Raw genomic sequence first — 15,998 nt, 5'->3', positions numbered from 1 at the left:
TTTATACAGTCCGTTCTGCTATAACTTGCATTTCTTCATTACAAATTGGCTATAATGCGATTGGTGAATTTAGACCATTATTTGTAGAATGTGAATTTTCCTTATTTGTATAGGGTAAGGTCCCATTGCTTTAAATGGTGCTGCTATTACGTGATTTTCTTATAATGAGGGATTGCATGGGAACAGAATTATTGCGTACATCAGGACAGTCTGTACTGTGAATAATTAATTTTAAAAAACTTTCGTTCATGTAATTTTTCATCACATTGGATGTTTCAAAGTGCTGTACTACCAATAAAATACTTGTGAAAGTACAGTTACTGTTGGAGCGTAGGGAGCACAGCAGCTAACTTGTACTTGACAAAGTCCCACAAGTAACAATGCAATAATTTCAGGATTTTTTGTGATGTTGAATGAGGGATCAATATTGGTTCGGATACGAGGGATGACTCCCTTGCTCTTTTTCAAAGTAGTACAATCTGATAATTTACTTCCCTCAAAATAGCCAGATGAACCTTGGGTTAATGTCTTGCCGGAAAGATGCTACCTCTGAGAGTGCAGTGCTTCTTTAATACTGTACTGGAATGCCATTCTTGATTTTTGTACACAAAATAATTGGAATGGTGCTTGAACCTGGAATCTTGTGATGCCATAAGTAATCGCAACTGACACTAAAAATACAAACTGTTCTCTTTGCTTCCTAAAATCAACAAAATTAATTAACGAGATTGGTTAGTAATAGCTGCAAATAAAATTAATTAAATTTGATCATGAAGGAGCAGAAGTAGACCAATTAGCCCATTGGTTTTGTTAAAATATGGAATACATCAATTTTCTTTCTTCCCTTGGATTCTAGGCGGAATCTTAATTATTTTTCCAATGCCTATGCGGCAGCAGTCAGCGCAGTTGACCCAGACACAGGAAATGGAGAGCTGTGCATCAAAGTCCCATCTGAACTATGGAAACACGTTGATGGTAATTATAAGTGAATGCTGCAAAGCAAAGTGTTCAGGATACAGGCAATCACTTAGAACCTCAGATTGAATTCAAGTTCTAATATGGCAAAGTTATTAAATTGATTTTATTAAATCTATGAATTTGTGGACTAATAACCAAGTTATAGAGTCATACAGGTTGGAAACAGAACCTTCGGCCCAACTTGTCCGTGTCAAGCAGGCATCCCAATTTGACCTAGACCCATTTGCAAGCATTTTGCCCCTACCTCTCTTCACCCTTCCTATCATATACCCATCTAGATGCCTTCTCTGATTCCTTGTTCCATACATGCACCACCTTCTGTGTGAAGATGTTATCTCTTTTTAAATCTTTCCTCTCTTGTCTTAAACCCAAACTTCTAAGTTTGCATTCCACCACCCTAGACAGAATACCCTGGGCTATTCGCCCTATCTATGCTCCTTATGATTTTGTAAACTTTTATAAAGTTACCCCTCAGCTTCTGACACTCCAGGAAAAAAGCCCCAGTCTATTCAGTCTCTCCCTATAACTCCAAACCTTCCAGTTCTGGCAGCATCCTTGCAAATCTTTTCTGAACTCTCTCAATTTAACAACACGAGGTAGGCAATAGCCTTGTGGTACTGTCACTAGCCTATTAAATGTTCTGGGGCCCATGTTCAAATCCTGACACACCTGAGTTCAATAAAAATCTGGAATTAAGAATCTAATGATAATCATGAATCCATTGTCAAGTGTCTGAAAAACCCTTGTTTACCCTATCCCAAAAGTTCACTAATGCCCTTTAGGGAAGGAAATCTGCCAACCTTACCTGGTCTGGTCTACATGTGACTCAGGTCCACAGCAATGTGGTTGACTCTTATCTGCCCGTTGGGGAATTAGGGAGAGATGATAAATGCTGCCGAGATGGTGACACATGAATGTTTTAAAAAAAAAACTTCCTGTGGAATTGCAACCAGGGTTGTATGCAATATTTGAAAAGTGGCTTCACCAAAGTCTTATATATGCGCAACATGGCCAATGAAGGGAAGCGTGCCAAATGCTGCCTTCACCACCCTGTCTACCTGTGACTCCACTTTTGAGGAACTATGCACCTGCACCCCTAAGTCTCTTTGTTTGGTAACACACCTGAAGACCCTAACATTAAGTGTATAAGTCCTACCCTGGTTTGCTGTACCAAAATGCATCTCCTCACATTTATCCTGGCTAACTTGTAACTCTCAAGCACCTTAACTGAGCCATCACATCTCATCCTAACATAAGCAGCCTTCTTCCTCTTGACAAGAGATTCAACTTCCTTCGTAAATCACGGCTCCTGCGCTCGACAGCTTCCTCCCTGTTGACCGGTACATACATATCAAGGACCTGCAGTAGCTCTTCCTTGAATAAGCTCCACATTTCAATTGTGCTCATCCCCTGCAGTTTCTTTCCCCATCCTAACATCCTAAATTTTGCCAAATTGCCTTTCCCTCCGCTATAACTCTTGCCTGCGATATATACCTATCCCTTTCCATCACTAAAATAAACATAACTGAATTGTGGTCACTATCACCGAAGTGCTCACCGACCTCCAAATGTAACACCTGGCCGGGTTCATTACCGAGTACCAAATCTAATGTGGCCTCGCCCCTTGTTGGCCTGTCTATCTATTGTGTCAGAAAACCGTCCTGCATGCATTAGACAAAAACAGACCCATCTACTTGAACTGTAGTGTCCCTGGTCAATATTTGGAAAGTTAAAGACCCCCAAATAATTACCCTGTCATTCTCGCTCCTATTGAGGATCACCTTTGCTATCCTATCATCTACATCTTGAACTATTTGGAGGCGCATAGAAAATTCCCAAAAGGGTAACCTCTCGTGTTTCAAATCTCAGCCCATACTACCTAAGTAGACAAGTCCTCAAACGTCCTTTCTGCAAACTTAATACTGTCCTTAACTAACAGTGCCACATCAACCCCTCTCTTACCATCTTCTCTGTTCTTATTGCAACATCTAAATCCTGGAACCTGCAATAACCATTCCTGTCCCTTCTCTACCCATGTCTCCAAAATGGCCCCAAAATCAAAATCCCAGGTACCAACCCATGCTGCAAGTTCACCCACCTTATTCCAAGTGCTCCGGGTGTTGAAGTAGACACTTCAAACCAACTTCTTGCTTGCTGGTGCCTTTTTGCGATCTTGTTCTGACATCACTACTCTGAACGTCCCATATACTTGAACTACAATTTCGGTTCCCATTCCCCTGCAGAATTAGTTTAAACCCATCCGAAGAGCATTAGCAAATCTTCCCCCAGAATATTGGCACCCTTCTGGTTCAGATGAAGACCATCCTGTTTGTTGAGGTCCCACCTACCCCAGAAAGAGCCTCACCTCCCTCACCTCGGCAACAAACCAGAGATAACAATTGTTTGTTCTATCTCTAAGCTTCCATCCTAGCTCCCAGAATTTTTGCCTTAAATTCCCATCTCTCTTCCTACCTACGTCATTGGTGCCTGTGTGGACCTCAATTTTGGGCTGCTGTCCCTCCCCTCAAAGATCCTGAAAACATGTTCAGAGACATCACAAACCCTGGCACCTGGAAGGCAGCACACCAACCGTGAATGTCTTTCGTTCCCACAGAACCTCCTGTCTGTCCCCCCCCCCCCCAAGCTATAAAGTCCACAGTAACCAATGCTCTGCTCCCCTTCCCTTTTGAGTAACAGGGACAGACTCTGTGCTCCCTGAAGTGTTTTTCAAGGACCTAGAGTTGGGTGCATTTTCCACAGATGCAGTCAGCAATGACACTACTGGTGACCCTTACTGCCCACTTTCTGTTGGAGGAACATTGAACTCCATTCCCACTATCCTAAATTCCCAACAGACTACTGAAAAACTCAAAAAAAAAGAAACTAGTCACCTTACCAATGTGACGCACAGAATCTTTTTTTTTGGTTAGTGTTAAGTGAATGCACCTTGAATAACCATTTTAATTTTGTGTTATCCATAAACTTGGCGATAATACACTTTCCTCATTTCTGTCTCTGTCTCTCTCTCACACATGCAGACATACAAACCTTATCCCAATTTTCTATCTTTTTATTACCTGTAAAGTAATATAGAGAAAGAGGCCCCTCAGCCCATCATGCCAACCAACAAACACCAGACTATTTTAATCTTATTTGTTGTTTTGGCTCAAAGCCTACTGTGCCCTAGTTTAAGTGCTTATCCAGTGTTCCTTAAATGTTGCAAGACTACTTGCCTCCACCACTATCTCTGATCGCACTTTCCATATTTCTACCATCCTCCAGGTGAAATTTGTTTTCTCCAATCTTCTCTAAACCACTTAAACTTATGGTTTTTAGACACATCTGGGGAAAAGATTCTTACAGTCTGTCCTACCTATGCCACTCATAATTTTATTAAGCCTAAAAAATACTCTATAATGTTGCAAAGGACTTCCCTATTCCTTTTATTCTGTGTCCTGGCTAATTAAGGCAAGTCAACTTCACCACCCTGTCAATCTGTGCTGACATCTTCAGAGATCTATGGACTTATACACAAAGATCCATGAATTCCTCTGTAATCTCTCAGGACCTGCCATTCATCGTGTAAATCCTTTCCTCATTAGACCTTCCAAAATACATCACCTCTCACTTATCAGGATTAAATTCCATCTGCCATTGCTCTGCCCAGTTTATCAGCTGATCAATATCAGACTGTAGCCAGTGACCATCTTCCTCACTAACAATAGCACCAACAATGTTCATGTCACATACAAGTCATTTAAAGTACGTAACAAACAGCAAGGGTCCCAGCACTAATCCCTGTGGTGCACTGCTGGTCCAACCATGAAACAACCTGCATCATCACTCTCTCCTTCCTATGTGCAATCCAAATTTGGATCCAGTTTGCCAACTTGCCTTGGATCCCATGCACCCTTATCTTTTGGACCAGCCTTCCATGTGAGACCTTGTCAAAAGCCTTACTGAAGTCCATATGAACCACATCAAATACACAACTGCCAATCTTCTATCCATGCTAATATGCTATCTCCAACAACCAGGGTCTCTTATTAAGTAGCCTATTGCATCTCAATTGTCTTCTAGAAATCCAAATATATTTCATCCATTGCTTCCTCTTTAACTATCTTGTTTGTTACTTCAAAGCAGTCTAATACATTTGCTTGGCATGATTTCCCCTTCATGAAACCATGCTGGCCCTGCTTGATTATATTATATTGTAAGACTGTGCTATTAAAACCTTTATAATAGGCTCCAACATTTTCCCAATAGCCAATGTTAAGTTAACTGCCCTTGAGTTACCTTTTTTCCTGTCCCTTTTTTTTGAATAAAGGTTTTACATTAGCATATCCAATACTGTAGCATTTTTCCAACATGTAAATAATTGGCAAATGTACAGTGGGGGTGGATTGAAATTGGAGGAAAATATTTCAACAGTTATTTTGATCTGGACTACACTGTTTGAATATACATTAGAATGAGACTTGATAGTGGCTTTGAAAGAGGGTGTAGAAAGGAGAACTTTGTAGTACTGTACTGAAGGAGCAAGGGTTTGGAAGTGGAAAGCATTCTCAATGTGTCGACACTGACATGTTTGGTAAAATGCCATCCTTCCATGCGGCATGCTTCGGTGTCAACTTGGCTCAAGTAATAGAATCCATGTATTTGAATGAAACACTGCTGGCTTTGAACCCACCCCCAAGAATTGATTTCATAATTGATAGCATGTTATTGAAAATTCAGTCTTTCAGAATATGTTTTTAACTTAGGAATAGAGTGCTTAAATTGAGTTCATGTGAAAGAAAATATGGTGCTGTCGTCTTGGTTGCTATGTGTCCCACAAACAGCATTACCAAGATGAGCTGAGGATTTATCTAATTTATGGGACCTTGCATGCACATTATTGTTACATTGCCTATATTACTGCATGGCTGCACTTCAAAAGTAATTAATTGGCTGTGAAAACAAAGCATCAATCAGAATGTTGCAGACACTTAATTGATCTTGCCAAATATAAAATAAAAACTTAGCCAAGGTTCTTATATCAAGGCTGAAAAGCATTTTACTTTAAGTTTAATCCATGCTTGTTCACCAGAAGTTGAAATTATCTTTCAGTAAAGGGGCACAGTTTCATGAAGAATAAAGCAACATATATTGCTCCCATGTGGAATGGCACGTTGTAACAATGTTTAGAACTGTAGCCTCACAGCGCCCGGAACCCAGGTTCGATTCCAGCCCTGAGTGACTGTGAAATTTGCATGTTCTCCCCATGTCTGCATGGGTTTCTACCCATTGCTCCAATTTCCTCCCACAGTCCGAAGATCTAAAGTGGCTTGCCCGTGTTAAGTTACCCCATAGTGTTCAGGAATATGTGGTTAGGTGGACTTAGTATGGTAAATGCAGGGTTATGGGGATAGGATGCTCTTCAGTTGGTTGATGCAGACTCGGTGGGCCAGATGGCCTTTTATCTGCATTGTAGGGATTCTGTGGTTCTAATTTTTATTTCATCTACTGTGACCAGTGCCATAGGAAACTTCATATTACATTTCTTGTCAATTACATATCTCACTGCAAATTGATATCTCACTTTAAAAGCAGTCATTTGGAATGCATACAACCTGATATCCGGTTAATCTTAAAAAAAAATGCAAGGTTCTTGACTTGGTCGCTTCTATTAGAAATGGTGAGCTATTGCTTTTTTTTTGTTCTTTTGACTCAATTGTCTCAATTTTCCTCAAGAAGAGGAGTCATAGAGCAATATATGTAGAAAATTGTCCAAATAATAATTGACTTCTGTCCGTTCCTGGGTGTGTATTATTCAGATTATCATGCTACATGAAGTGTCTAAATTGTGATATGCAGACCAGTCAGGTGGACAGTGCCTTAGCACACTTGCCACATATGGTATAATATTTTGTCATTCTGTGTTAGTCCATTATATAAAAATATTTGATAATTATGCTGATAATTAAGCTGTAACCTACAGTTGTTCAGTAACGTACTGTCAATAATGTTATCTTTGGTATTATTAGAGATGAAAGTTTTGAAGGTATATATTGAATTTTCCTTGGACCAGCCAAAAGGAGGGCTTCATTTTGTTGTGCCCAATATGGAAGGTAGCATGGCTGAGCGAGGGGCGCATGTCTTCTCCTTTGGTTATGAAAACTCTACAAGGTGAGTAAATAGATTCTTTGGAATAAGTTGTTCGAATACTTATATGCAAGGGCATTTTTTTTCAAAGCTTGTCTAATTATTGCTAGAATTACAGACTAATAAAGCACTATGCAATCTTTTCAAAAGAGCTGAAAAGTTAGTCCCATTCTCTTACACTTCAGAAAGGCAACTCCTTTCTGAAAGTAATTTAATTTGTTTATACCACTCTTTGAGTTCATAATGCATTCTTCTCATCTTGCTTCCATCTTGTCTTGCAGATATATCAAATTTGTGTCTTCTGGTTCCTGACCTTTCTATCACTGATATTACATATGCTTGTTTCATTATTATAAATGCCCTTCAAAATTTTATACCACCTGAATTAAATCTGCCTTATTTTTAAATTTAAAATGACAATTAAATAGTTGCAGAATATGATTTTAAGATCTGAAAATCACTTTTGTCAGGAGGAGAGTAGCCTTTAAGATACTTGAAACAAGAGGAGGTGGAATTACTGGGTTGAGACCTTTTGAGCTCATTATCCAACAACATGGGTGTTAAATCCACAATTTGGGGTTCCTTGGAGAAATGCTGCAATTTAGGAAAGGGGAGCATTAAGTTGATGCAATGACTTCTGTGTTGAAAAAATTTTGGTGTTTGAACTATTTGAAGGGAAGAGGATCTACAAGACTTTTGACAGCTTATGCCTTTGTTTGTGATTTGCAGATTTTGGTTTCCCTGTGTTGATTCTTATTCTGAACTTTGCACTTGGAAATTGGAGTTCACAGTTGATGCTGCTATGGTGGCAGTTTCCAATGGAGATTTGGTGGAATCTGTTTATACCAATGACATGAGAAAAAAAACTTTTCATTACATGTTGACTATTCCAACGGCAGCGCCAAACATTTCTCTTGCTGTCGGTCCCTTTGAAATACTAGTTGATCCTTACATGCATGAGGTAAATTGAGCAAAACTGTATTTGGTTTGACTCTTTTGATCTCTACTTTTATTCCTCTTTTTATACTTAAAAGCACAGCAATCACTTTTAAAATTATATTTACTGCTAAATATTTTCAGTGTTTATATTTGGAATTTGCGTGAATGGTTTAAAATGCTTTATTTAATGCATAAAGTACATTGATAATGTAAGTATCTCCATTAAGCTTGAGCAAATGTTTCTGAATCAATCAATGAATTATGTGGAAAATTTTTTTAAACTTTCACAGGCCAGTGGTTTTTAATCCAATGGCAATCGACCTGCTTGGTCGATTGTATCGGTAACTTCAGAGTGTTATACAGAGAACATCAAATAAATTTTCATGCTCAGGCCTGACAGAGTAAAATGGTATTTTATAAATTTGCCTTTGGAATTAGAAGCACTTAAAAGTTACTACACCTTAATCCTATTTTGTGTCCCCCATGAGCTCCTAAAAGTGTGTAATTAAAAGTCAACATTCATGAAATAAGATCAAAGTGTCATGCTTTTGAATATTTGCTACACGATGATAAATTCAATTACTGCAGCCATGAGTACTCTGAAATTTTTAACTTAAAAATAATCTATATGGTGAAAAAGAACTCAGATTTTCAGACAGCAGTATGAAATGCATTTTCAGTTATTAGCAAAATGAGACTGAATTGTAATGTCTGTTTTTATGGACAGTAAACTTTATCTGCTGAAGTGTTTGTAGGTTTAGTGGTAGGAGTGGTCGTGGTTGTTTTCATGGCAACTGCTGTTGTCTTGATTGTATAAGCTAAAGAGGCCATTCGTTGACTTTATATGATGCTGTTTCTTTAACTCAAAATACCAGTGACGTGCTCCTGTGTAATTCAAGATTTTTCTTGGAATGCATTATGTTTGAAGTACTACTCTATGATAATGGCTTCCTTAAGTTTCATGTCATCTTTGATTGTCAGTAAAGTACAGCATTGTGAAATCTCCTCTATGAACTTTGAGGAGGTTGTTTTATGAACTTTCACTTGCTTTATATAGCCTTTCGTATTAAGGAAATCATAATTAGTTTCAAGTATTTATGATCTAATTGCTGTTCCAGTCCCCTCTAATTCTAGGATTAATTATATTTAAAGAAAACATTCATGTTATGCCGTTCAAAGAATGAACAGTTTTAGGATCCTGTTCAAGCAAGTCTGTTTTAAATTTTAAAATTCTAGGCTGGTGACTAAGAAGTGTATAATTATTAGCCTGCTGCATTGTAGCACAGTGTGTTCTATTTGCTTAGTCAATATCCTTAAGTTAAGTTTTTGATTTTTTTTTCTTCATCCTATTTGCCTATTGAAAGTTAAGAATTGCCTTCTTCCATAACATTTTAGTTATGTTTTTAGTTCATACTTTTTTCAGGCTTAAAATGTTACAAGTCATTATTTTGAAACTGGACTAGATATTAAGTTTTTTTTTAAAAAAAAAATTAATTGAATGAAATATTTGCAATAACGTAGTAGTGCAACATGAAATGGCATCTATTTTTATCACTCTTGGATCAGGGTGTGTTGACAGTAGTGTCCATATTAGTGTTTCCACTAAGTGTGAATTGGTCACTTGCTGAGAGCAGGTTAGCTTCCTGGAAAGGCCAAGAAATGTCCTATCTCTTTTGGTCGTTTTTGCATCAGAACATATTTCTATTTCAGAGCATGTTGTAAATTGTCTTTAAAAGTGCTATAATTTAAAACATACACATGGGGGCAGCAACAAGTGATGGATGAGAGGTGCTTACATTTAGATATGGATGATTTAAACTGAATACCTCAGATCTACAAGCAGTTTTGAGCTGTATGTGCTGTATAATAATATGACATGAAAACTTAGCACCTTTCTGTTTTAAAAGTATCCATTTATCATGTAAGCTGTTTTGCTGAGACTGAACAGAAGTATTTGAAAATAATTGCCCAGATTACAGACTTTGAAAATATTTAAGAAATTACATTGTTGCATATTTCTTCACAAAACATTTTAGGTTCCGCAAAGTCTTACAAATATTCATGTTCAAAGAGACTTGGATTTCCTTAGTCAGAGATGCTCATATTCTCTGAGTGAATATTTATTTTTAAAAAAGCACCAGAAGCCAAGAAAGCTATGATGCAATTACATCAAGCAGTTAAGAAAACAAATGGCGTCTTGGCCTCTGTAACAAGGAGATCAGTCTATAGGATTAAGTCTTGTACAGTTGTACAGGGCTTTGATAAGACTACATCTGGATACTGTGGTCTACATATTTAGGAAAGGCAATGGAGACAGTTCTCTGAAGGTTCACTAGACTCCTCTCTGGGATGTCGGAGTTGTCCCTTGTTGAGAAGTCGAGTAAATAGGGCCTTTATTCTCTAGTGTTTGAGTGGTTATTGAATTAATTCTGAACAGACTTTGTAGGGCAGATGCTAAAATGTTGTTTTGGCTGGCTGGCAAATAAACTACACTGGCTGTGTGGGGGTGTGATCATTGAGAATTGAGATGAGAAATGTCTTCACTGAAAAGGTTGTAATACACCAACTTAGCAGGTTGATGATGCTCCCTGGGGGGATTATATACGAGACTGAGATTTTGGTGTCTCTGGGCATCAAAAAGTATGAGGACTGTATGGTACTATGCTGATGGTGCTATACTGTACAAAATGGAGGAGATGGCTTGATGGGCCCTATGGTCTACTCTGATCTCTTGTGCATCTAACCAGAAATAATTTGTTTCACCATGCTGTACTTTAACCTAACTGTAAATTGAATACTCTATAATGTAATTTAGCTTGTTACGTCACGGCATAAATCCTCCTGCTTAATTTTAAACCAGCAAAACAAGAGATTTATCCCGTGTAGTAATATGAAAATTTGAGGCCAAGAACTATTTCAAGCAAAAATTAACAACTTTATTTCTTCAAGTATAACATGGAATAATTAATTAACAACTATTTACAATTCCTTCCTCTAACCTATCTTTTGCTTCCCCTTCTATAATACTAGTTCAATAAAACTCCTGATTAAGGCTTACCAGAAATTCAAATTTTCAAAACCAGGCAGATGTTGAATCTCGTCTTATATCCTCCTTGGTCGTCTTTTCCTCTTATGGATTTCTGTTTCACAGGTTACTGATCGATAAAAGTACATTTTAAGAGAATTATTTTTTCCGGGCAGTCTGCAGATGCTGGTGGCTTGGCAGTTCTCCTCCCAACTATTCAATTTTCCCCAATCTTATACCCCCAAAACATCAGATTGTGTCATTGGCTTTTAAGATTGTCAATATACTAAATTCAAACTTGATTGGAGTTTGGTATTTTTGGCGTATAACTTAAACTGATTGGCCTAATTTGAATTTGTTTTGTCGTCTCCAGGCATCAGCTAATAGAGTTGTTCGACCAAATGTTACATTATATCTTGTTCAGAATACTTGGTGCTGAGTCAGGTAGTTCTGCTAGCTTTTAACTCTCTTAAAGGTACAGTACACCCACATCTGCATAACAAGCTTCAGAACATTTTGCTGGAAGTCTGTACAAAATTGTTTAATGTAAGAAAAGTGAAATCTGATACAGTTTCTGGCTAAGTACAAGAACTTGTTTGACTAAAGTTGAGTCATATGGAATTAATTCCTTGCAATGGAAGTTATATGCTGGACAAAACTTGATATATTAATGATTTCAATCTAATTTGAAACGTTTTATTGGAATGAGTGTTTCATAATCTGATGCCTCTTTTTCCAGGTGACACATTTCTGTTTACCTCAACTGTTGCCTCTCCTAAAACACACCACCTCCTTTCTGCATGAGATTTTTGAATTTTATGAAGAGATTCTAACCTGCCGATACCCCTATGCCTATTACAAGACTGTATTTGTTGATGAAGCCTTTGTAGAAGTAGCTTCGTATGCATCTATGAGTATTTTAAGGTGAGTCTCCATTTAGAAAATGCCTTCGTTCAGAAGTGTTGAATGAGGTGTTGTCCCACAGTGGGCTGCTTGAAATGAGGTTTTCAGGCTGATTTCAAATATTTGTGAGCTGCAAATTCAAACACAAATGCCAGAAGCTCATGAGCAGAGTGTTTGCCTGCTTGAAACTTGGTTTGATGCAGGTTGCTGGGTGAACAGTAAAATGGAAAAATCTAAATTTTTTTAAACTACTGTGTGACAGTTAAGGAAGCAGTTTGAAGTTTTAAATGGAGCACGCAAGTCACCTTATGTATTTATTGTTGAAGAGACACTCACCAAAGAAATGCCCAAGAATTACTGATTTCATCCGCACCTTGCTGAAGAAGCTGATTTTTAAAGGGCGGTAATAGAGGGGTCAACAGCCCAAGTTAGAACTTTAGATTGAGAACTGGAAAAATCGGCAGAGGGTGAGGGGCATCAGAGTATGTCCAAGTCTTGTCCTGGTGACACCAGCAGATTCCATCATAGATACTTGGGAATAATTAGGAGCAGAAATCCTAGATTTTCCTAACTGAGTTGTACTGAAACAGTTGTAGTCCTTTACCAATGTCTCAATTGTCATCAGCTAACTGGGATCTTTTACAGATTCAACCAATGATTTGTATGATCAGTAGAACAATATAGGGTGTTGAATGAATTGAGCCATCAGGGTAAGTCTGTTTGTGAAAGTTAAATTTGAATGACACCCAAGTTTGAGATTAGTTTTCAGGACTTTTGAATGGAAGTCAAGCGCCACAATAACTTCTAACTCTCACCAAGTTGTGCTCAAGTTTCTTAGAGTTGAAAGTTATATTCAAACCATCTAATTAAATGTACAATGAAGAAAAAATATAGTTGAGGATTGACTACAGGTGTTTCTGTCCCTGGAGAGAACTGAATTCGTGGCTAGTTTTTAAATGTGATCAAACTAAAGGTTCAGATTTTCTTAAATCTCAGAGGAAAAAAAACGAGAAATGCTGAGCTTCAATTTGATCTCCACTTTAAGAAATTAGTTCCTCAAATTGTAGTTCAGTAAAGTGGGTAACAGCAAATAAAAATAATGACTTAATTTTATTTTTTAAAAATCTCAATGTTATGTCATTTCATTTGATAGTTGGGGACTATAAGCCCTATTTCAGAAAGAAAGTTGTTTTTAAACTATTTGTCTCGATGGTTGAGAGGGACAGTTTCCATGAGTGCTGCTTGCCTTGCTACCTCATCCAAGTGATCACAATTCTATATCTGGAGATAATGAGGACTGCAGATGCTGGAAAGTTAAGAGTCGATAAAATGTGGAGCTGGACAAAGCACAGGCCAAGCAGCATCAGAAGAGCAAGAGAGTCGACGTTTTGGCCAGGACCCATCAGGACTGGGGAGGGAGAAGGGGGCTGAGAAATAAATAGAGGGAGGAGGGTTGGGCTAGGGGAAAGGTAGGTGGGATGGCGATAGGTGGATGCAGGTCAGAAAGATTGAAATTGCTCAGTGGGAAGAGTAGAGCGGATCGCTGGGAAGGAAGATGGACAGGTCAGGGGGCTGGGGCGGACAGGCAAGTTGGATCCCAGCCGAGGGCTGTAATTTTTTTTATTCTTTCACAGGATGAGGACATTGCAGGCTAAGCCAGTATTTATTGCCCATCCCTAATTGCCCAGAGGGCCATTAAGAGTCAACCACATTGCTGTGGGTCTGGAGCCACATCTGGGCCAGACCAGGTAAGGATAGCAGTTTCCTTCCCTGAAGGACATTAGTGAACCAGATGGATTTTTCCAACAATCAACAATGGAATCATGGTCATCAGTAGACTCTTAATTACAGATTTTTGTTGAATTAAAATTCTACCATCTGCGGTGGCAGGATTTGAACTCTGGTTCCCAGAACATTACCTGGGTCTTTGGATTAACCATCCAGCGATCATACCACTAGGCCATCGCCTCCCCAGTACTAAAGGTTGAGTTGTAGATGATTTTCTTTGTCTTTTCATCTGGGATGAGGTGGGTGCTGAGGAGATTTGGAACCTGGTGAATTTTATGTTGAAGCCATAAGGTTGTAAGCTTTCAAGGCGGAAAATGAGGTATTCTTCCTCCAGTTTGATTGTGGCCTTATTTTGATGGTGGAAGAGGCCCAGGATGGGCATGTTGGGGAGTGGGAGAGGAGTTGAAGTGGCTGACAATTGGGAGCTGGAGTTGATTGGAGCGTGATGTTCCATCAAAAGAAGGCCACATACAAACTGGGGAAAGACCACCTCATCTTCTGACCTGGAAGCTTGCAACCTTATGGCCTCAATGTAGAATACATGGCTTCCAAATTTCCCCACTCCCCCACCTCATCCCAGATCCAGCCCCCCACTCTCCGTTCATCTCCACAGCCTGACCTAACCTAACCTGTCCGTCTTCCATTTCACCTATCTGCGCCACTCTTCCCACTGACCAATCTTGATCACCTCCTACCTACATCCACCTATCACCATCCCACCTACCATTTCTCAGCCCCCTTCCCCCTCTCCAGTCCTGATGAAGGATCTTGTCCAAAGCATCAACGCTCCTGCTTTTATGCTGCTTAACATGCTGTGCTTTTTCCAGCTCGGCATTTTATCATCGCTATTTTATATGCGAAGATCCTAATTTTAATCATGTTACTAATCCATCCAAAGGTTGAGTTGTAGATGATTTGTCTTTTCATTTGACGCTGTGGCTAGATGTATTGAGATTAGTAAACTTATCACAAGCTTATATAGAAATAGAGGTCTTCATATCCTTAATGACTCACTGCCATAATCAGTGAATAACCTTAGCAGGGATGCAAAGATAGGTGGAGTGACAGTGTTGAGGGAGTGGGGAGGGTGCAGAAGGACTTTGGACAGGGTAGGATATAGGGCAAAGAAGTGGCAGGTGGAAAACAATATGGGGAAGAAAAATTGACTTTTTGGACTTTGGTAGCAAGAGCAGAGTCAGGCTATTTTCTAAATAGGGAAAGGCTTCAGAAATCTGAAATGAAAAGTTACTTGGGAGTCGTAGTTTAGTATTCTCTTAAGGTTAACATGCAGATTCAATTGGCAGTTCAGAAGGCAAGTGGAATGTTAGCATTCATTTCAAGATGGCTAGAATAGAAGAGTAGAGATATACAGACTCCAGCAGTACAAGGCTCTGGTCAAACTGAATTTGGAGTATTGTGAGCAGTTTTGGGCCCTGTATTTAAGGAAGGATATGCTGGTGGTGATTGGGCTGCAGAGGAGGTTTGCAAGAATGATTCCCAAGATGAAGGGCTTGTCATTTGGTGCAGTTAAGATTTCTGGATCTGGACTGAGTGAAGTTTAGAAGGATGAGGGGTGATCTCATTGAAACTTGCAGAATATAAAGTGGATGTGGAGATGACGTTTCCACTAGTCAGAGAGACCAGGACCTATGGGCACAGCCTCAGTGAAGAGACCACTCTTGAAATGAGGAATTTCTTGAGCCAGAGGATGATTAACCTTTGGGACTCATTGCTGCAGAAGGCTGTGGAGGCCAAGTCATTGAATGTATTCACAACAGATACGTTTCTCAACTCAGCCATGATTGAATGGCAGAGCAGACTCAATGGGCAGAGTGGCCTAATTCTGCTCCTATATCTCATGGGCTTCTGGACTTTGTGCTGAAATCTTTGTGCACTCATATGATAAGAAGGAAATTGAGCCATTAAAATTAGAGCGATGCTGGTCTCTTTCACACTGGGGCAAAACCAGTTAATATAGGATGAACAAAAATGCAATTGGCCAATTTGAAAATATATTAGTGTTCTGTGAGAATACTCCTATTTGTTTTACATAATTCCCTAGCCAAAAAGTATGCAATGAAGAAGGCAGGCAATTTATTAATTAAACCAAAGCAGAAAATGGTTATTACAGTTCAACTAACTAAGGACATCACTGTATGATCAAGCATCTGACCAAAGTTATTAAATTCTTAGTAGTTGATGTACTGTTTCTAGATTTTGA

The 15,998-nt window shown here is 38.9% G+C and overlaps 1 protein-coding gene across 6 annotated transcripts in view; it reads left to right on the top strand.

The window, feature by feature from the left end:
• taf2 (TAF2 RNA polymerase II, TATA box binding protein (TBP)-associated factor) overlaps positions 1-15,998 on the top strand; it is a 105,294-nt gene that overhangs the window by 15,159 nt on the left and 74,137 nt on the right. For all 6 annotated transcript variants that reach the window (XR_015756919.1, XM_087986052.1, XM_087986054.1 and 3 more), the window contains exons 4-7: positions 857-975; positions 7,005-7,146; positions 7,852-8,083; positions 11,826-12,010. Coding sequence is in view for 5 of the 6 variants with exons in the window: in XM_087986052.1 (XP_087842178.1) it covers positions 857-975; positions 7,005-7,146; positions 7,852-8,083; positions 11,826-12,010 (678 nt within the window). In the remaining variant the exon portion in view is untranslated. The remainder of the gene's footprint in view (positions 1-856; positions 976-7,004; positions 7,147-7,851; positions 8,084-11,825; positions 12,011-15,998) is intronic.

Source organism: Chiloscyllium plagiosum, unplaced genomic scaffold, assembly GCF_037043375.1.
Source record: "Chiloscyllium plagiosum isolate Xiang-an unplaced genomic scaffold, Cpla_swu_hap1 HiC_scaffold_4, whole genome shotgun sequence".
Classification (NCBI taxonomy): Eukaryota; Metazoa; Chordata; class Chondrichthyes; order Orectolobiformes; family Hemiscylliidae; genus Chiloscyllium; species Chiloscyllium plagiosum.
Note: the sequence above shows the minus strand (reverse complement) of the source record. Positions and strands in the feature narration are given on the sequence as shown.